Source organism: Parasteatoda tepidariorum, chromosome 2 (genome assembly GCF_982258835.1).
Source record: "Parasteatoda tepidariorum strain Cologne lab strain chromosome 2, Ptep-v5.0, whole genome shotgun sequence".
Lineage (NCBI taxonomy): Eukaryota > Metazoa > Arthropoda > Arachnida > Araneae > Theridiidae > Parasteatoda > Parasteatoda tepidariorum.
The window spans coordinates 12,990,841-13,014,465 of record NC_141756.1 but is presented as its reverse complement, the minus strand read 5'-3'; the positions used below and the strand labels follow the sequence as shown (position 1 = coordinate 13,014,465).

The 23,625-nt window shown below is 26.9% G+C and overlaps 1 protein-coding gene across 1 annotated transcript in view; it reads right to left on the bottom strand.

Annotated features, from left to right (window-relative positions):
• The window catches only part of LOC107445637 (putative RNA-binding protein EEED8.10), a 33,966-nt gene extending 14,000 nt beyond the window's left edge, over window positions 1-19,966 (bottom strand). Inside the window, exons 1-15 of the mRNA XM_087156880.1 lie at window positions 19,760-19,966; window positions 17,226-17,691; window positions 14,095-14,189; window positions 11,995-12,078; window positions 11,820-11,898; window positions 10,540-10,708; window positions 8,449-8,541; window positions 7,010-7,123; window positions 4,500-4,597; window positions 4,064-4,104; window positions 3,906-3,981; window positions 1,697-1,753; window positions 1,326-1,436; window positions 1,078-1,126; window positions 93-136 (exon numbers count right to left, since the gene is read on the bottom strand). Coding sequence (XP_087013006.1) covers window positions 93-136; window positions 1,078-1,126; window positions 1,326-1,436; window positions 1,697-1,753; window positions 3,906-3,981; window positions 4,064-4,104; window positions 4,500-4,597; window positions 7,010-7,123; window positions 8,449-8,541; window positions 10,540-10,708; window positions 11,820-11,898; window positions 11,995-12,078; window positions 14,095-14,189; window positions 17,226-17,663 — 1,548 coding nt within the window. The 5' untranslated portion in view covers window positions 17,664-17,691; window positions 19,760-19,966. The remainder of the gene's footprint in view (window positions 1-92; window positions 137-1,077; window positions 1,127-1,325; window positions 1,437-1,696; window positions 1,754-3,905; window positions 3,982-4,063; window positions 4,105-4,499; window positions 4,598-7,009; window positions 7,124-8,448; window positions 8,542-10,539; window positions 10,709-11,819; window positions 11,899-11,994; window positions 12,079-14,094; window positions 14,190-17,225; window positions 17,692-19,759) is intronic.
• Window positions 19,967-23,625: the final 3,659 nt, after the last annotated feature.

The following is a 23,625-nucleotide window of genomic DNA, read 5'->3' as shown; positions in this document are numbered from 1 at the left end:
CAAGTTAATGAAATTCAAAACAATATGGAGTTTAAATTTTGTGAGACATTATTATTAATTATTATTGCTGGATATATAAATCTTATACATACAAGACTAGATAATCTTCCAATGTGATGCAAACCACTTGATGTTACTAAAAAGAAAAATGTAAAAAAGTTTTTTGAAAATTATATAATTCTAAATTAATTATATATTTTTTACATAAATTAATACTAAATTAATTATTCTAAATTATATATTTTTTACATTAAATAGAAACTAAGTTCTTCATAAATGTGTCAATTCAGGATCAATTTTACTTCTGTGTAACAAGAAAGTAATTCACATATATGGTTAAATGATACAATGCACCAGGAAATCATAGCAAACCAAGATTACAATAGATGTCATTGAGCATCAATGTATAGCTGAATTATTTGAATTCTTGATCTATTATTCCAAATCAGCTATTAGTGATTGCCTTGTATTCAAAAGGTGGTCACCCCAAGTTCAATATTTGAGAGAGCGGAAATTAAAGTACACGCCTCAATAGCTTTCTAAATTTTACACATAAAAAAATTCATATGTCAGCTAAATATATGCAAAAAGATCAATTATTTTTATCCCTTTATGAAAATAATAAATATATACATATATAAAATCATTCTAGCAAAATGTCAATGGAAAAAAGCGTTGTCTAAAAAATATATTTCCTTTCTGATAATATATTGAAAAAAAAAATGAAAAATATAGGCATGTAAAAAAAAATTACATGCCTATATTTTTAAAATTAGTGTTTTGTCAAAGAAAGGTTAATCCTTTTAGTTTCTGTAGTCAGAAAAAAAATGAGAACCACTGAATTAGAAAATAGAGAAAAAAATCATATCAATAAGTATTAACAAATGAAGACATGAATGTAGAATGTATAGAGGTAGAAGGTATTAAAATTAAACTAAATATGCATGTACACAATAAAAATATAGTTTTTTTTATTTCAGTAACACTTTAATTACATATAATTAACAAATTACACTAATGAGAATCTATATTCACCATGAATAAAATCACAATTTAAAAAAAACTTGTCACACTTACAATCAGGAAAAAGTCCGCCCACATACAATGTTTTCAAGTTTTTTAAGCTCTAAAAAATAATTTAAAAAAACAACATTAACAAAAATATCTTGATGATAAAAGATTAACAAGAATATTTTAAACTTAAGAGAGGTTCATTTAACATAATAAATATTAATTAATAAATTTGCTTTAAAAAAAATAGTATAATTATTCTGCAAGATTTTTAAGAATTTCAAAAAGAGAAATAATAAAAATAAAATTCATACCTGGCATAATAATTCCAGAGCTCTATCAGATAGGAGAAAACAATCATTCAGGTACAATGTTGTAAGGTTTCGGCATCTAGTTGCTAATTTTGTGAACCCAATGGGACTGAACTACAGAAAAATAAAAATACATTGCAGGTATAAAATGAAATGAAATCAGTATAATAATACTTTTTTTTAATAAAAATCAAATAAAAGTGAGTCAATTCTATTGTCAAAATAAAAAAACAAATACTTTAAATATAAACAAAAATTTATTATAATTTACATGTGTTTAAAAATAAAGTATGATTTTCATTTATTCCTTAGAACACTAAATAGGAATACAAATGACACAACGCTTTAAACATTGAAAAATATGAGATATTTACCCTTGAACACTTATTTAGCACACATGTAGAAAGGCAAGAACCAGCCATGTGAAAACACTAAAAATATGGAAGCAATTTCAATAAAAATAATTATATTATATTTAATAATATAATAAATATAATTATATTTAATAAGGTTAATGTTAAAAAATAATTATTTTGAAAACACTGAGTGGTTGCAGTAAATAGAAATAATTCTGGGTACACTTTTAGAGGCCTGCTCCAAAAGACTTTAAAACCTTTTAAAGTGCAGGTAATTCTTTTAAGTAAAATTGGAAATATATATTTTCACTGTAAGTTTCACTCAAATTGTGGATTTTGTATGGTTAGTCTATGCTGTGGAAACAAGAAACAGTGCATTTTAAAGAGGAGAACTATTCTTAATCCTGATTCCCTTTCTGTCTCAAACTGAAGCCAACACTGGCCTTAAATATCGACCGAACTCCCCTACTTGAAATAGTTATACCTCGTAACCATAGTCACCAAGACTGCTAAAGAAGAATGGCAAGGAAAGTTCTTTGAATAGTTTTTTTTTTAGTTAGAATTTTCTTTAGAGAAAGAGTTCATCACTAGTGATAATTGCAAAAAGCTATGATTTGAAGCATAAAAATAATACATTCTACATAATTAAAACTTTTCTGTCCATATGTTTCACAAAAGCATTTTCTTTATGGATTATCTCAATTAACAAAAAAATTATTAATTATTATAATGAAACTATAATATTTTTATTGTTCATATAAAACATATTTTCAAATGAATTTATCTAAATATCTGTGAAAACCAGCCCACAAGGGAGTTTAAGAGTGTGCAGTTGCACCCACCTGGAAATCCAATAAGTTAAAATTCATCTTGCATGTCACATTGAATCTATTTTTACATCAAACTTGATGCAAAAGTCTTAATTTTAAATTTAAAGCTAAAAGTAACTTTTTTCACCCACTGAAAAATATAACAAGAAAAACATTATTTAATAAAAAAAAATCACAAACACTTAAACTTACAGGGCTTTTCTGTACTTATAACACATTTCATGCAAAAAATTAAAATAAAGCATGATATTTATTAATTTTTCTATGTTTTAAAATTTAAATGTTATTAAATATTGTTAGTTTAGTAACATAAATTAAACTACTAAATTTGTGAAAATTTTTGACAACAAAATTACTTTAATAAAATAAGAAATTTTATCTGACTTTTGAACTGTTTTAATAAATATTTATTTTCTTGGTTTCACTCCCCAACAACCTATATTGATTCTTGGTTGAAACAATTTCTGTGGATGCCCTTGATTATTAGTTGGGTATCCATATTAACTTAACCATTATAACTTTTTTATGAACTATGTCTCAATTTTTGTCACATTTATTACTCTGTAATATCAATAGATTTTATAATAAACATGGCCTTTTCCACAGATAGTGTTTACACTCTAATTGCATACTTATTTGAGTTCAGTACTTTTTCTTTACTTTTTGGTGATATTAATATTAAAGTACCAAAAATATGTTAAACTAAACAGCAAGGCATACTTATTTAACATTCTTTAGCATGATTGCAGCTGAATATGATATTTGATGGAAATTATATAAATTACTGTGATAAATAATAAAACTATTATAATCTTACTTTTCTCATTATCAAAAGTTATTTACTGATTTTGAATAAGTAACAAGTTATTTTGGAAAAACTCAAAAAACATTTTAGTGTTTAAAAAGTTAAAATTTATAATATTAAATACTTTACTTCATAAGATAGAAAGATGGTTGTTGTTTTGCATACTAAGAAATAGTAAGAAACCTGAAAATCCTTAAACGATCTTAATTTTCAAGATGAAAGTTCATTTACAAATTTTGTTTAGCTAGGTAGATAATTTAGTATATCATTAAGTAAAGTAAACTATTTCAAATAATGATTTATAAGACTATTAAACACAAACATTTTAAACTCACAATGAGCTAAGATTTCGGAAAAAAAGGTTTTTTTTTTCATAAAAAGGTTCCTTATTAAATGTTATGTATTCACCAGTTGTATAATGTTTGATTTATTTGATGGTCTTGAAGGAAAAAAATTCACAAAAAAGAATCTTATTCTTTATGCCATTAGTGTGTCCTAACCATTTTAAAGCTGGAAACTATAATTTAGAGCACTAACAATTAAAATAGAAGGAAAAATTCTTAATAAATGATGTTATCAAAATGAACTTTACCTGGCCAGTTATTCTTGTATTACCCGTCAAATCTATGAATTCTAATTTTTTACATAAATGCAACAGCCACCAGATACTAGAAATTTTTTTATAAAATTAGTTTTAATGGTTTCAAAAAACAGCACAATTGTTTTTTAAATAAATTATTAGTATCTTACCCTTTCTCTCCTACTTCGAAACACCTTTGTAAAAGAACTTGCTAAAAAATAAACAAATATTTAGCAATGCAACATAAAGCTACGCAATCCACAAAATACAGGTACATTCAAAGTTGCAAGCCTTTCCTGACAAATTTCATATGTGTTACAAGATGTTAAAAGTCTGCACTACTTCATGCTTTATCATTTGAATCTTAATGTTACTTCCATAAATTATTACTTAATCATTATACAGTTGTGAACAATAATTAAACTTTTCAATTTTACTTTATTAAAGAATCATAATTTTTAGCAAAGTGATTGAAAGAGAAAGTAGCTTTTCTTCTTTAAATTTTTTTATAAAGAAATTTAAATTCTGCTAATTAAATAAAAAAAAATATTCAAACTAAAAGTTAAAACACAGAGAAGCTTAATAAAAATTTTACTATATTTTTACCTTTAATTTTGGACACTTTATTGCCAATTGTTGCAAAGAAACATTTGTGACTTTAACTCCTGATAAATTTATTTGCTCTAGGTTCGGGCAGCATTGAGCTACGGAAAAAAGAAAGTTTTATACATACATATATATATATATATATATATTGATATACATTTCAAAATTGCATAAATTCGTTTAACAAAGTAATAAACAAACCAACATGTTATATGTTTAACAGACAACCACTTCAAGTATTGATCAAACAGATTTTAATGAGCTGTATATTCACAACACACGTATGAAAATAAATTACACTCTGAATAAATTTTGTTTGAATAATTCAATTTATATGACTGAGATGATCTCACCAAAAGATCACTAAAACTATTTGATTTGCACAATAATTATCAGAAATAGAACTCATTTAACTCAAAACTAACTTTGCAAATTAACTAACTAAGCATGCAAATTATTCTCAAAAAGTGTGTATTTTTTTATTTTATAATTTGGCAACAATAAAAAAAATTTTAAATAAAAAACTTGAAAAATAAAAATGCCGATAAATTTCCCAAACTAAGATACAATTTCTTGATTGAATTGTATTAGATTTCAGTATGGAAAACCTAAATATTTGGGTCAAGTTTTCAAGCAAGTAATAATTTAAGTAAAACCAGATTTATTTTTTTACAAATTTTTTCCTTTTTTAGGAAATATTTCAAAATATACAAACACCACAATAACAGAGCAAGGTTAAAGTGGAAAAATTCAATAGAATTGGTTGCTAAGATAAGTTTATCAAGTTATCTTACAATATGTAAAAATCTAAAGATAGCATCATAGTTTTCCATTGATGTCAATACACTTTTATAGCATAAAATTGACGTTATTGTCTTCCTAAAAATATTTTTGCTTCCCTAATTTAAAGGATAAAATTACCTGTACTGTTATTATTACGTTTTTGATTTTATTTAATTTCTAAATTAAGAGTTTAGGGGATTGTTTTTATTATTATTAGAATAATGTAATTCTACATTACATTTTAAGATAAAGTTATTTAAATTGGTGTCTGATCTTACTAACCGTTTTACAATTATTATTTTTAGTCCAAATTACATTAATGTACTCTTATTAATCATGGTTAAAGAGATTCAGTAAATGATTTAAAACTTAACTTTCAGCTTCCAAAGTGATGAATGCAAAAATTGTATTTAAAATACATCCGTCCATTAGGTAAGCATAAATATTAAATTACAGTTGTGAATTCACTAAATTTGTTATAACTTTTAATTTTAAATGTTATTTCAAAAAATGATCACTTAGAAAAATTATTTATGTTCACTTATACACCTTAATAGTATTTGGACTTGGGAATTGAAGGCCCAAGTGTTCTTTTTAGAACATACATTTCAACTGTTTTATGTCAAGAAACAGCAATAATTGTGAAGCAATCATTGGGGTTGGTGAGCATCAGCAAACAGGGGCTTAGCCCCCTAGTAGTTTTATAATAATGAAAAGTGTTAAATATTGTTATGTCAGGGTTAAGATTTTATAATGCTATGTTGAACTAATATTTACAGGGTATCTTCTGCTACATTTTAGATTTTCAAATTCATGACTAATTCCAAGAACTTTTCATGACTTAACGAAGTTACTATTTTCTCCCGACAAAAACACAACAATAAATTTTAAAAAGCATTATAATAACATTAATTGAAATGATAGGTATAATCAAAACTGTTATACTCTGCATCTTCATTTTAATAGATTTTAAATTTAAAGAACAGAGTAAAGAAAGAGTTGAAGCAATAAAATAGCTGAAAAATAATAGCTGAGCAAAAAAAATTTTTTTCTGCAGAATTCTATTCTAAAAATACTTTTCTTGTTCATCGGAAAAGAAACAAATACTCCTGATTTTACTGTTCTCATTACGGAATAAACAGAATTTGCCAATGACTGGCTTGCTTCAGCTAGAATTAATTAATTGATAAAAGAAAAAATAATAAATAATAACAAAAATTCTGAAATCACATAAGTTTCATAAGATAATTTGCTCTAGAAATGCCATTATTTCTTTCATTTTTTGAAAGAACCTAATTTTTAAAGAACACGATAAGAACATTTTATATTTTAATAAAATATGACTGTGGGTATTTTGTTACAAATTCGGATATTCGGAACACCAGGAAATTGGGGGTGGGGGTAAATTCTATTTTAAAAATTAGACTTTTCAACAACTTAAATCCATGACTTTCCATAATTTTTTTTAATGAATAGTTAAAATCACGACGTTTCATGAAAAATTTTATTCAATACTGAATTTTGTGACTTTCCAGGAGTGTATTTGACATTGCAAAGTTATGAAAATATCAGCTTTTTAAACAAAATGTGGAAAGTTAACTCAAGTTAAAAAGTAATCAAGGTTGAAGAAGATCGTTACAGAAAGTTAACAAAGACAAAATAGCAAAGAAACTGCATGACCACCCATAAAAATGTAAAAGTTTGGTTAATTAGTCTTCTCATTATACCTATAATTTCCACAGCTTTGTAGTCCAGTGTGTGGGAGGCAGTGGAGAGATCTAGTTTCCTAAGACTTCCTGAACACTTTTTCAAAATTGATAAGAGAATGCTATTGGTTAATGCTAAAAGAAAAATGGAATAAATAAGAAGAATTGGAAAAAAATATATAAAAACTAAAAGTGTGCAATATTTTACATAATTTTGTTCCCTTAATTATTTTTGAACTCATATAATTGAAAAAAATTGAGAAAAATAACAAATGTATAAATAGCAAATGTGTAACTAGCAAATTTGTAACTTGTAACAAATGTGTAACAATATAGCAAATGTGTAACTTTCAAATAATTACAAACCATAGATAATTAATGTAAGAAACTTCAATTGATTAATATGAAAATATTCATGTTAAAATCAAAAAAATATTGTTTCACCAGATAGCTGCTTCAAAGATTTAAAATTTAAGAAACATATTAATTCCTTTTAAAGTCAAAATAAATCTATTTAATGTACAGCATAGGAAATATAAAAAAAGAACACCATAAATAACTTAAGATTCAATGAACAGACTTTCACAAACTAGGTTTTCAATCTTAACGATTAACGGGGGTGACCTTAAATATGATAATTAATAGTGCAGTTACAACTTTTAATATACCATTTATTAAAAAAAATTTAATTTTGTTTTTACCATATGAAACTAAATTCTTTAAAACGATACAAAAAATTTGTATACCATAGAGTTTAAAATTTTTCGACTATTAATAAATAAAATAATTAAATACATGAAATAATTATTAAAAAATTTCTTGATTGGAATTACCTTTAGATAAATAAGTCCCACTATGACATACAAAAAGTTTACGATCCATTTAAAAACTTTTCGAATTGAAGCGAAATATGGAAAAAGTTAAATCACTTTGACAATTCATTCATACTTTCGACTGCTTCACAAACTAAACTTTTGGGACCACAATTTTATTTATTGCAGCTACCCATATATTTTTGGGATCAGAAATCCCACTCTGTTGAAAAAAAAGGCATGTTTATTCAAAGAAAGTACATTTTTGCATCTGATTTTAATATATTGCTGGTACAAACTAATTAGCACATTTAAGAAGTCCTTGAAGATTGTATAGATTGGTTAGGATTGGATCTTATGGTTCAGGAAAAGGACAATCCGATCACTAGACAAAAGTTATTAAGGTTAGTCAGTTTTATACATTTAACAGCGAATTCTACAACTACAATACATAAAAAAAACATAAAAGCATGTGTATAAACTTTGTTGCATCATCAGAGATATCTGATTAAAAATCAGACATATGAAAAGATTTTAGAAGACCTCTATTATATCACACAAAGAACAAAATATTTATTAATTTACAATGTAAAACAAAACATAAATAATATACAATACAGATTATAAAATGAAAACAAGATTACTCACGCCTTCCTTCCCAAATACAGAATACATTTTGTAGGTTAATACAGGCCTGTCGTTTCCACAAAGATAATGATAAACCCCTCCATTTTTTGCATACTAGAAAAGAATCAATATGCAAGCATATAGGAACAATTTTTTTAAAAGGCTTTAAATATATCACAAAAAAACTTATGCAAAGAAAGCAGAAAGGAAGTTAAACCTGAAAAGACAACAAAAACTCAATAAAAATTATCGACACCAGAAACAATGTAACCTTGCCACGACGCCATAATAAACAAGATGGTATTCGATTTTGTTTTTATTGCTGCTGAAATTGCATTCAGCGTTAGGTTGTTAACTATCCATTAAACTAAAACTCACAATTTTTATGCTAATAGATGGCTAGAATGTGAATATATGTCTAATATAGAATAACTCTTATTATATTAAGTTTTTTTTAATATATATCAAAAATATGCATAATCAAAAGAGTCAGCAATGCTTGTTATGAATCGCAATAACACACAGCATTTCAATGATATAAAATTAAATGCAAACTTGAACAAAAAACAAAATTGTTTTTTGTTCAATTCCTTTATCATTCATAATTGGAAAATTTATTTTTACACATAATTATGTCAGTTAGAATAATTTTTATCGCCGCTAAATTTTATTCAATGATCCATCTTTTCATGACACCAACAGAAATTGCATTTTCGCACGAAGAAAATGACACTGACTAAAATTAATATTGCTGGTGAAAAATCATGTACCTTCGATAACAACTTCAAAAATCAATAGAGGTAACCTCTAAGAACGACAAACCACCATCAACGACCATTTTACTGAAGAACGAAGAGTGGTCGCTCCCTAGAGGTTTCACTGTATAAGACTTATGTTAATCAAATCTTTAATAGTGTATTATTCATTACGTATGTATGTAATTAATTACAAGTAAAATACTTCAGTGAATTTCAAACATAATATTCATAATAACTATGTTTATATTCTCAGCATTTACTTTCATAGTTTCTGTTTTATAGTCTTACACATTTGAAACACTGCAAAATATGTAAGTAAAAGATTATATGACAAGAATGCTGTGAGGTAGTTTCAAATCTCGTAAACTAGGAAAAGTTTGAGAGAGCCTTATACTAATGGTTAAGTATTTCATGGATTTATATATTGAATTATGCAGCTATTACAATATACTTTAGGTTACATAATTAAAATCATGTTGTTTCACGAAAGTCTTTTTTTAAAGTTACTAAATAAATGCCTAAGGAATTTCATTACCAAGCTCTAGTAAGATTAAGCCTAACTTTCAGGAGCAAAAAAATTTATAGGTTAAAACCTTTTTTTCAACACTGTATCTAAAAAGGCTAGTCCGGATCTTAAATTAAGAAAGATTTAAACAATAATAAGTAAGAGCAAAATTTAACTATTTGGATATAGCCTGAAAAACAATAAAAATTTAATTATATAACAAGATTAAATTTAATTAGAAATACCTAGGGATAAGAAGCTATGCTTTTGTAAAATACTTTAACAGATGATTCTGCGAAACAGGCTGAATGCAATTCACATATAACGATGCTTCAAATCAATTTTAAATTATTTAAAAAGTTAAACATCTTTAGACACTACACAGATAGTCATCTTATAATAAAGATTGGAACAGTAAATGCAAGGATATTTCCGTATCGTGATCTGTCCTGCCAACTACAATCGCCAAGGTGCCAAATAGATTTTAAAACTTGCAAATTTTCTTTTTTAAAAAAACATGTAGATGTTTGCCCTTATAGTGACGTTACTTTTTAGTTTCTCGTGGGCCGCTGCCGAGAAGTTACAAAGACTAGGCAATTACTCTGTCACGGATCATGATACAGAAATCTCCCTGTAAATGCCACCATGAGTAGTAAATTAAAATTATACACAATGGGATACTTTTATACCTATGCTTTTAAAATATTGCTACACTATTTTTTTAAAAACACAGGCCCTGAAGTTTTCTCTTAACTCTATTTTCTATAGAATTATAGTAAGTATATTTTAATATATTACAGATATAAGAGATTATTCAGAAGAAAAAAAAATCAATAATAGTTTTCTGACCAGCTTCTAATTTAGTTCTTTCTCTAATGTCCAAATAAGAAAATATCAACAACAACATATCATCAGACATTTCATTTATGTTCTGCAAACCATCAGTCTTTGGTGTTCTGCTAAAGAATTGTCGATCACCTTCTTCATCATAGGTGGGGGATAAATCACTCTCCACATTCTAATAAAGCAAAAATAAATAAATTATATGGAGTTTCAATATTTAAGTTTTAAATGTGTATGTTAAATAAAAACACAAAAGCAGCAATGAAGCAACCAAATTAGTTATTTTCTAAAAACAAATTTCTGTTTGATACCTAAGAATTTTAAAAAGTGACAGATAAAAATAGATAAACAGATTTTTTAAATAAAAAAAAAACATGGGAACAATATAGTTAGAAATATTCGAGGGAATGGTCTATAAATTTAGACTGATTTTAGGTCTGTTCAAAGACTAAAATTTTTGATCCAAAAAAAAAATTATTTAGAAAAAAGTTTATAAGAATGGACTCCTAAATAGACTCTATAAAAAAGACACTTCCCGAAAAAAATTACAAAATTATAAGTAATAAAAATTATAAAACGAACTAGCTTGATTTACAATTTAAATATTTATAAACATATGTTTCCCAAAATCTGGTTTTAAAGACATATAAAAACTCTTAAAAGCATAATCACTTACAAATAAAAATATTATGTGGCCAAGTCCTTGCTATACATAACAAATTTTTGCATTACATCCAAACATGCATTTTGTTTTCGTTTGCCACCAGCATGCTTACATTTTTTTTCTTTTCAAATCAATCAAAATTCTTTTTCCCCCTTCCTTCTCGTGCTTGTCAAAATGACAGGGTGATGTTTATCCCTCTATTTCCCCTGCAGTGATTTTTCGGGGCTGCAGTGTTCAATCGATTACTAATACCTGGAATTATGTTTATTTCTCAATCTATACACAAGAGAGCAATACTAGACTATTTGTAACGTGCTTAGAGAGAGTTATCTTAAACTATATATATAGTGCTAGATACCACTTTCCTTTTAATTATGCAAACATTAAGAGGTTAAATTTATATTGGAAACAGATAAAATTAACTCACTGTAAGAAAATTTTTTAGGTACTCATAAATTGTAAACGAAAATTGATTTTAATAAAGAAAATAATAACACATAATAAACAAACTTACATTTAAGTTATATTGCATTTAATGGGCAACAAATAATTAGAACAATGAATACATGATTTGTGTTTAGAGTTAATATAACTAAATTCATAATTCAAAAAAATACTTTACTTGTTGAAATAAAATTTCCCTGGCTTCTTTCTTATACTTTTCAGTTCTTTTCTGCTCGGCGGGGAAAACTCTAAGTGATCTAAAATAAAAAAAGAAAGAAACATGAGGATTTCTCAAATAAAGAACTATCAGATCAAATTAATAACATAAACAATTTAATGAGATAACAACTCACCGTCCATAAATTTCTAGATCTTCAGGAGAAGCATTCTTAGCCTCCTCTGCTTCTTGAGGATTAGAGAATATAATAAAGCCATAACTAAAAGAAAAAAAGTTTATTTAAGAATGATGTAAGGCAACTGGTCATTTTTTTTATTTATTAATCCATTAAAGCAAAACCTCTATATTTTGCATCAATGAAAAACTCCATCGCAGAATTGCCGCGACACGGGGACATTCTCACAGAACGTTACAGTGCTTAATTTACCAATAGTATCGTAAATCTATTAAATGTTTCGATTGTATTTTTGGCAGTTTTTGATTTTTGGGTGGATTTTAAATATCCCGATATATTTCAAACAATATGATGGAAAATTTGAATTGTGCAATTGAGTATTTACTATTTAAGGTAATAATTCTATCGAATTTTTGGCAGCTATTGCTATTGATTTCACCATAGTTTTTAAATCCGATATATTTTATACAATATTATTTATTACAATAACCTAATTTCAAAATGAAACACGCATTTGCGAAGTCAGATTCACGTGATTTCGTCATTGATCTTCTTTTCGGCAATTATTACTATGGATTTCATGATTTTTAATTATTTTTTTTATTGTGATGATAAATTAAAAAATGGGAAAAAGGAAATTATTTGAGCTTCCAACCCCCCCCCCCAACAAAATGACAGAATATCACCCATAATATTAGAATAAAAACAGACATATTATTAATTTTTTTAAAAAATCGCCGATTTGACAACATTTTTCCACCTAAAAGAAAAATTATCAAAATCACTGCTTTATTCTCAGTTTTTGCAAATTTTTATGAGCCCAAGTAATGCAGTATTGGTAAAGGTTTTAAATATTAAAAAATTAGACCACAAGCACTTTTCATTTTCATAAAACTGTGGCTTTTCTCCACATTGACGTTTTGCGTCGTTTTCAAAATAAGCGTAGACTTTAGACAGGTTAAACTTGACCTAACAGTTGCAAACTCGCAGCAGTTATAAAAATAACACATTATTCTCAAAAAAGTATCATTTCATATTACAATGAAGACTTCCAAAACAGCCTTAAAAGGCATTTATCAGTATATAATATAAATAAAATATATTGATGAAACTCTGAATTCCATGTACTTTTTTTTATTGATTCAACTTTCCTTTGATGTAAAACTGTTTGTAGTAGAAGTTTAAACTTAATAATGGTTACTGATAATCAAAAGTTCTAGATATTCCTTGTTAAGAGGCCTCTTCCCTCTTAAGTGAACGCATCTGTTGAAGCGGTGGAAATGAAGTAAATTTCTAAATAGGCTTTTAATCCTCTTTACTTAATTTTTACACTAAACAGATGGTGGATATTTATTCTAGTCAGCAATATCCTTCAAAACATGTAAAATACCTAATCAGAATTTGAGATATAGAACAAGCATTTTAAATTCTCTATTAATTTTTTCTGACAAAATTATACAAATAAATTTCTACAATAAGCATTTTTTGAAAGGTAGTTAAGTAATATACAATTGTCTGGTTTTAGATTTTTGATAAAGTTGTTTTTGTGCAATTTACATTGAAAGAATTTTCTAGCTCCATCCAAATTAGTTTTCGTTAGTTTAAACTGTTATAAAATTTAATTTTCAAAAAATCAAAAAACTGACAAACATGCAGTTTTATATGATTTATTCAAAGTCAAATTAATAAATGCTATTGCTTTAAAATTTCGAGAAAAATTGAATAGAAATTCTAAAACTTATCAAGCGCTATTTCTTCTAATTAAATAAAGTGACAATTTTACATTTCACTTTTTTTTTAAAAATATTGTGCTGTCGAATAATACAATATCATCAAAAGTCTATTAAACATAAAAATTAACTTAAATCAAAAACTTAACGTAGGACCAAGATGGCGAGGGTAGAGTAATCTTAATGAAGGATTCTATCACAAGATAATTTTTTCTGACTAATAAAATTGCACTGACAACTATGAGAAACAGTATTAGGCCTATTTATGTTTGATATGAAAACAGTACGATATAATGTAAAACAATTAACACATCCAATGGCATTTGACAAAAAGTAAATAAATAAACTAAAAAATTTAATTAAGCCTCACCCTCTAGATTTTCTTTTAATGTGATCTTGAACAATAACGCAATCAGTTACTCTTCCATACTTGCTGAAAAAGTCTTTTAACTCTCTTTTCGTAACCTAGTAAAAATTGGGTAAATTTAGATCTAAAGCATACATGGATGAACATACTAAAGGCTGTTTAAGTACAATTAAAAAAGAAAAGAAAAAAAAGAACTTTTTTATAAATGTTATTATCAGAAGTACACTTCACGTTTGCTTTTCTTTCTAACCTGAGTAATATACAATATTTTGAAGAAGTATTAATACCGAAAATAGTATAAAATAAAAATAGTATATGTAAATTAACTTACAGAAATTAATTAGAATTAAAATATATACCAATTTTTAAGAAAATTAAATAAATATTTGGATAACATAAATTATAAAAAGGTATTTTACAAACAGTAAAAATTAAGAATTTTATAATTTAGAAGTCAATTAGAGGTAATAGTACAATACAAAACAAATGAAATAAAACAAAAATACGACCACCGAAGCCGACGTCTTCAGGGGGTACCGGCCCCGGTAGCCATTAAAACCATTTCTATTTGAGGGAGAAGCAAAAGCTTAAAATATCTCCCTCAGTACCCCGATGGTTTTGTATAGAGGTCCAGGAAAAACAAGATACATTCAAAAGAATAAACAAATTACGAAAAGAAAATCAATAAAAATCATCAGAAAATTAAAAACTCACAGTCACAGGTCAAGAATCAACTTCAAAAGCGGAGGAAAAGAAAACACTAAAAACTGAAAAACAACGCCCCCTATAATAATGCGCAGTAAAAGTTTAAAAATGATATGAAAAGGTCAGGAGAAGGAGATACGTAGATAAATTAATAGAATGCTTAACTGGGGCTGCTCAGTTAAGACTAGAATTGCGCCCTGTTAAAAGAAAAAATATAAAAAAAACCTAAAAACCATCAATCATTTTTTTAATTAAAAAATTAACATTACAAAAATTAAAAGGAAAATCATTTTTACTCAAATTATTTAAAAAATTATCCACAGCTTCTCGAAAACTTTCAACATTATTACAAATTTTCTTGATCCTAACTAATTGCGAAAAAACAAGATTTTTGAATATTTTACTACACAAATTAGTTTTAAAGTTGCAGAAAAAAAATAACATTAAAATTAAAGGCTTTTCTTTTATCAAACACACCAATTTTAATAAAATTGTTAACAATATCAATTTTAAAATCTAAATATTCAATATTAAAGCAATTTTCATTAGTTTTTTTCAGGACCAAATCACCAGGATAAATTGTATAAATAAAATTAAAATCGTCACAATTAAACAAACACAATTATTTATACAATTTATCCTGGTGATTTGGTCCTGAAAAAAACTAATGAAAATTGCTTTAATATTGAATATTTAGATTTTAAAATTGATATTGTTAACAATTTTATTAAAATTGGTGTGTTTGATAAAAGAAAAGCCTTTAATTTTAATATTATTTTTTTCTGCAACTTTAAAACTAATTTGTGTAGTAAAATATTCAAAAATCTTGTTTTTTCGCAATTAGTTAGGATCAAGAAAATTTGTAATAATGTTGAAAGTTTTCGAGAAGCTGTGGATAATTTTTTAAATAATTTGAGTAAAAATGATTTTCCTTTTAATTTTTGTAATGTTAATTTTTTAATTAAAAAAATGATTGATGGTTTTTAGGTTTTTTTTATATTTTTTCTTTTAACAGGGCGCAATTCTAGTCTTAACTGAGCAGCCCCAGTTAAGCATTCTATTAATTTATCTACGTATCTCCTTCTCCTGACCTTTTCATATCATTTTTAAACTTTTACTGCGCATTATTATAGGGGGCGCTGTTTTTCAGTTTTTAGTGTTTTCTTTTCCTCCGCTTTTGAAGTTGATTCTTGACCTGTGACTGTGAGTTTTTAATTTTCTGATGATTTTTATTGATTTTCTTTTCGTAATTTGTTTATTCTTTTGAATGTATCTTGTTTTTCCTGGACCTCTATACAAAACCATCGGGGTACTGAGGGAGATATTTTAAGCTTTTGCTTCTCCCTCAAATAGAAATGGTTTTGGTTTTAATGGCTACCGGGGCCGGTACCCCCTGAAGACGTCGGCTTCGGTGGTCGTATTTTTGTTTTATTTCATTTGTTTTGTATTGATACTTCTTTCTGAAATTTCTGCTGCTTTTTAGCGCGTTTTTTTCAAAGAAGTTTTTTCCTTTTGATCTTAATTATTTGTGTTTTCTTTCAGTATTAGAGGTAATAGAAGTTACATTAGAATAAGAATTAATTTAATAATAGAATTTAAGTATGAAATTTAGATGAATATTTAGTTATTTCTTGAAAAAAAAGCAGTTAATACTATTCAGTAAGGTTAACAAGAAATCTGTACTATGAGCATAATTATTGGACTATACCTAAGTTTAAACTATCCAATTTTGTGATTTTTACTAGAAATAGAAATAAAAATTATAAGTTTTCAGATTGAATGTCCAAATCTTTTGAATCTGTAATTCTGTAAATCTATAATTCGATTTTTTTAAAATCTGCATTCACATTCGTAGAAAATAGGAAGTATTGAGCATGCACAAAAAACTAAAAATAAGGTCAAATACGGACAAAATATTTTTTATTAGGAAGAATATTAGGATAACTATGAACCCTGTAAAAAAAGACATTAATAAAAAGACGCAAAAATAATTAGAAAAAAAAATCACAAGAAAATTTGGCTCTTAAGTAGAACTAACATTATCTTAAAATAAATTTCTTGTGCATCTTTTAAAATAAATTTTAAAAACTAATTGCAATATTGCTTTTAGAAGAAATAGAATTTAAAAATAAAAATATGATCTCCTACTCCATGCCCTCTCTGTGTAATGTCCGTCCTATTTTATATTTTTAATTTAAATAAAACATTTATAATTTTCCTCCCTTTTCTTGTATGCATAATATTAAGCTATTAAAAAGCATCCTTTATAATTCTTAGAAAAAAAATTTTATGTTTACTAATAAAAATAAGAAAACCTATCAAAATGTAATACCAGTCACCATGGTATTGCACATACATATAATTTTTTTTTAATTGAATTATAGTTCAATAATTATGAGTCTAAGAAAAATTAGAATGATGCAGCATACTCGATCTGGAATGTTTCCCACAAAAATCCTTCGTCTGAGTTTGTTGGCAGGAGTTTCTTGTTCCTGCTCTAACCTCTCCAGACGACTTTGCAGGCTTGGTCTAGCAGGTGAAAAAGCGAGGGGAGCTTCTTCATCTATTTCATCATCAGGGGAGGACAGCTGAAGCCCAGAATTTAGGACGTTAAAACCGATGTCCGGCTCAGAAACCCTGGACTCGAACAGTCTGCACTTCCTTGGTGACGGAGTCCGGCATAGCCTCTCACGCAGGGCTTGCTCTGAAAACCGTCCATTCTCTCTGATTGGAGTGGAGACTGGTGTAGCTGGTAAACTGGAACGATAAAATGCTCCGGGTGGATTACCAGGCAGGCAGACAGCATTAAATCCCATAAAAGATTCAGTGTGCAGCTTATAGAGATAGCTGAAGCGAAATCCCAACATCTTGCTCTTTTAGTATCCAATCATCATCCTGTTTTACGAAAGTTTAATGTTAATAGAAATTCATGGGGAAAAAATTAATTCTTGCATCATATCTAATTTTTTTGCATAAAACAATGATTTTATTTTTATAATTAAATTGAGAAAATAAGGGCATATTCTAAATGTAAAGAGTTTTAAATTATGTTATTTTCTTTGAGGCCAACAATGCAAGAAATTTGATTCATCACTTTCAAAAGTTTCTAATTTATCAAATTTAACTTCAAAAAACAAAAAGTACAAATATTGATTAGTTAGAAGGCCATGGCCCATCCAACAATAACATCCTAGTTACGTCATTGAATTCTGCTACATTATAATTTTGATTAAACGTCACCCATGAATAACAATTTCTTACTTTTAAGGTCTTTTCAGCTTTGTTCCCTTTTATTTGCGTTATCAATAATGTAAACAAATACCAGCATTTTCTAACACTATTTCCTTAATATACTACTAAAAATTCCAAGTCATCTTATGCCCTACTGTTGTTACATTCTAATATCCAACAGAAATGCTTTAAATTTGAATATCATTTCCCAGGAAAAACGTTTCCAAAGACTGTATCATTAATGGTGTCAGAAAACAAAGTTTTATATTAGTTCCGACTAAAGAGAATACTAACACCATTTCAAAACAGAATTTCAAGCCTGGTTTTGACTTTATGGAGCATTCACAATGAGATAAAAATTTGATGACTTATGAATCAGAGGTAATTTCTGAAATTATGAAATCTTGTATTGATGAAGATGACTGTGAATCTTCAGATCCACAAGCATCATTTAATGAAGCAGCAGTTGCATTAGTTCCGACTACGGAGAATACAGACACCACTTAACTGCAATATTTTTTATATCGAAGATAGTTTTCCATAAAATTACTTCAGAAATACAAAAAAAATTTTAAACAATGCTAAACAAAATAATAGTTTTTATTATAAAATATCATTTGAATTCAATCATTTTTTTAGTGATAGTCAAGAAGAGATACGTAAAAGAAAGATTACCAACTATTAATTTAAATGCATTAAATAAATGTAGCAATTCCTAAATAAGTTTTACAATTCTATATAATTTTCTGCATAGTCAAAATATTTAGATTTTGCAGAAACAAAAAAAAAAAAATTTCCCACACAATTGGAAATTTTATACAAGTTTCATTCATTTTCAACCTAGATATGAAACTTTCCCTGTAGATTTTAAAGTTTATTAATTAACATAAACAAAAAACTCTATAGACTTATAGAGAATAATATGAACATCCAAACTACGATAGACACTAACAAATAATCATAAACATAATCAAACAGATATATATTTAAAGATAACAGATATATGTATAATCAAATTCTGATGTATAGTGTACAGATATATACACAAAGCTGAGATATAGGAAGATTTCCGTATCAGTAAATGCTCACCGGTATTAGTATATATAGATAATCAAAGTGTGATTTACATAATTAAAAAGTGATAAGTTTAGCCAATATCATGATTGAATTGTGTATAAGCATTCCCGTGGCAGAATCATGGCGACATTATCACAGTATGTTAAGAGTTGTTGCAGAAAATTTTTTCATTTGGGAAGTAAAAACTTTGGTTTTCTTTATTTCTACAGAATTTTTTGAAAGATTTTTAGCAATTTTCTGCAGAATTATATTCCAAAGATTCCTTTAGGGCGTATCAGAAGGGAAAGAAATACTCGTGATTTTTCTATTCTCATTTATGAAGAAAAAAAAACTAATAATTTAAACTAATCTGTTACTTTAAATTAGCAATTATTAATATTAAAAGTATCTCGCAGAAAAGATATTAGTGCTAGGAAAGTTTGTGGCAGAAAACCAGAAAAAATTCTGCCACAGGGATAAGCATAAACTGTGAGAATTAATTCACACAATGTTTCAAGTATGAAAATTCATAAAACATGCATATAATTAAGGAAGCATGCATTTTATGGAATAAGCTTAAAGTTATTAATTATAATATTGATTAATTGAAACAGCACATTAAGTGGTAGAAAGCAATGACGGTAAAAATTCGATTCTAACATTCAATTATTTATACCTTCAAAAAAATTTTATTTATAACAAAAGTGTGATCATTTTAATCAGGTAGTGTGAAATATATTTATATCTCTTCAGTTTCATTTTGTATCACAACAATTTCTAATGAAAAATAGCGTAATTTAGAAAAATAAGTAAATAAATGCGATTTTCTTCGAGCAGAACTTTTTTCGGAATCAACATCAATAATAGAATCGAAAAGTTGAGTTGTCTTGATTTGAGACACAAGAATTTAATATATTTTTTTAATCCCACTAAATAATTTCGAAGCCTAGATGGCGCTATAAGTTAGGGGTGTGGAAAAATAGACTCAATCTGTTTAAGCTTTTTCCAGGTATTGTTACGATTTTGAAGTCGAAGAATCTTTTCTACTTTCTTTAATTTTTTTTGACTTTAATTTTTTTTGACTGCCGAAAGCAGATGAAAGTTGATTACGTAGAGTTTCAACTTTCGTAGAGTTTACGTAGAGTTTAGAGATTACCTAGAGCCCCTAAAGAACCCCGACTTTATAATTAAATTTAATTAAGGTAATAGTGAACGCTATAACATATAAAAGACTGCTTTTTAACAATTTAATTAGAGGAACGAAGATTTTTTATCGTTTAATCATTAATAATCTTAAAATTAAGTCTTATGTCAAACAATTAAATTTGCAACCTTATTTCTAGTCTACTTAAGAATTTGCTTTTGATGTGTATACATTAGCTGAAAGTGAATAAAATAAGCCAAAATATGGTTTACTTCGAGATGAAAACTTAATAGAATTGCTATAAATGTTGAAAATAGTGAAAAGGGAAAGATATTTCTTTTTTAAGGAATTTAATTATTTTATTTTTATTTGAAAAGCGTGATAGGAAAGACTAATGCAATATTTTATAACCGCTTGCACTTTTCATAATTTCAACATATTGTTATTAGAAATATTATTTTTTCTTCTTAAAAAAAATACCATTTTTATCCCATTGACATATCATTTGAAATAATTTCATAAAGGCAACCAAAAGATTAACTTACTTATGAATTATAGGTTGTATCTAAAATATAATCAGAGGTTTCAAAACTCATCACTGGTTAGAAAAAGTAATAGTTCATGGAACCTCTTTTGCTCCTTCACGAAACTCAAAGGTTCCGCAGAACACCATTTGAATACCACTATCTTACCCCAGAGTCCATGTATGTTACAAAACAAAACATAGCTTTTAACGAATAATAAGAATTTCGTAAATGAGGTTTTATGTAAACTTATAGTTAAATATATTATTCTTTAAACATTGAATGTTTTGACATCACTGTTTAACTGGGCTACAACTTCCTAGAGACATAGAAGACATTTTATATATTTAGATCGTTCTCAGTTATGGATATATTCTCCCTAAAGTCTCATAAAAGCTCTCAAAAGCCTCAGTTTAATTCAGTTAAACTTCAAAATGAAGTACAATTATATAGTTATAGTATAATAGTTATTAGTATTTTATATTTATGAAGTTTAAGATATTTATTCTTTAACCCATTGGAGTTTTAGCAACTGAGCAGAATTGGAAAAATGTTTCTCACCAGTACTATCTTCTCTAATGTACTATGTTCTCCTAATAATAGGGAAAAGCAGGGTTTGCTATGCGGAGAAGACTGCATGTTAAAACACGACTTTTTACGTACAGTGGGTTAAAGAAAATAATATTTTTTCTTCCGTGCTTAATCAGCATTTCTCAATTTAGATTCTTTTTTTATTTACTATTATAGTAAAAACAATCTGCAAATCGTACTGTAACTTTTTTTTTTGTCTTTATAAATTAAAAGAAAAAAGATGCAAAAGGTGCTGCCGTTTGGGTGTTCAACTTAGCTTAACGTTTCATTTTGTTTAACTGCCCAAATACTAAAAGAAGAATAGAATGGGATAAAAAAATTACCATTACATAATTAGCTAGAGGATTATTTACTGTTAAACTTGTATACTGTTAACAAAAATAACGTTACTGCCGCTCTTCATGCTGCAGAGATGCTTCTTCTAAATTGAAATTTGGCACGGGCGGAAAGGGTTTCCTCCGAAATTGCAATTTGTTCGAAAAATACTGTAATATTAAGTACTTTTTTTTTTCGATTTTTTTTCTCCCTCTTTTTCTCTCTTTTTTTTTTTTTTTTTTTTTTTTTTTTTTTTTTTTTTGCTTTATTACATTTTGTTTTGTAGGACTTTAAATTATGAAGGTGTGTAGGTAAATGTAAAAGGAGTTAGATGGAGGAAAAAAAAGTCAAAATCTATAAAAAAAATAATAATAACCGATTATTATTCCAAGTATTATCAACTGTCTGTAATTTCAAGTATTATCGAACTTAAAGTAAAACAATACCATGCGGGTCGATCCACAGTCCACCGAAATGTAACTACATGCTGAAAGGGCCATTTCTTTATTTATAAACTTAAAGCGATTTTTTTTTTTTTTTAAAGTTTCAAATTTGTTCGAAAATTATTTCACATTTGTCTTCCTTTTCATGATTTTTTTTCTTTCAACTTTCGTTTTAAATAGGGAATAAATACTTATTGCAGCTGTAAAATTTATTATCTCTCGCGAGATCTTCATTTAATAAGATCGTGATTGACTTGATCTCAAAAGTAACAAAAATGTGAATATAGAAAATAAAAAAGTTAAGAGAAGGAGATTTGATAATTACCAGGTGTAAATCTTAACATTTATATCGATCTCTTTAAAAAAATATAAAAGATTCAAGGAAGATAAAACCGTTTCTAATTTGAACTCCATGATATAAAGTTGTCGTTTATATATAAATATATATTGTCTGCAATTAAATAGTTTTGCATTTTCCATAGTTTAAATATTAGGGGGACCGGACAGTAATGTTGTTTAGGCGCATTAAATATTCATTAGTCTTAAAAACCAATTCATTTTTTTTTTCGATCCGTTTCGATTAATTTCTGATCCGGCATTAAAAGGTTGTTGATAACGAGGGTGAATACATTATTGGTTAAAAATAAAATCTTGATAACAAATATCAAATGCTCCGAAACGACATTACTTTCTGGTCCCCCTAATATTTCTTTTTACAAGCACAGAGATGATTATTTACATATCCAGGAAAAAATCGTTCATTTCGTGACGATAGACATAGAAACAAAATTTTCTCAGATTAAATTATAATTGCTATATGTTTACTTAAAAAATGTTTTTTTTTTTTTTTTTTTTTTTTTTTTTTTGAAAAAAGGGTAAGATTTTAATGGAGAAAGAAAATTGATGAATGAGAAGCAGACACGGAGGTCTGTGAGCGAACCGAGCAGTGGTTGAACCTCCTAATGTTATAATTTTTTTTAAGATTAATATATTTGCTTAAATTTTGATACATCAGATAAATTTAAAAAAAACAACAAAATAAACTAGCACGTGTCAACTAAATTTAATCAATTGTTTACTATTTTTTTCAGAGATTGCAGATATTTCTGTTATATCCTGAGTTGCTCATGTTTTTTTCAATGAACTTTGTGCAAATTAATCAAGGTCAAAGGCATTACAATAAAAATTAGCATAGACGGTATAATTTTTCATTAAAGAATGACTCAATTTCTCTTTCTTATGAATGAAGGGACGATCCATGGTTACGCCTCCCAGTTCTCTCCCACGAAAACTACGTTCTTACTATGAATTGACAGAAACATTAATAACTATCCCTAAGGCCACACACCGCCATGGGAAAAAATGTCATTGACATAAATAAATTATAATCTTACCTAAGGAAAAAAAAACTAACATTTTCTTTAACACTCATTTGAGTTTTGAAATAGATATGTCAGAGTTTTAGTTAGCAATATAAATTATTAGTTATAACTGATTTTAGGCATAGAGGAAGGTACCATCATAA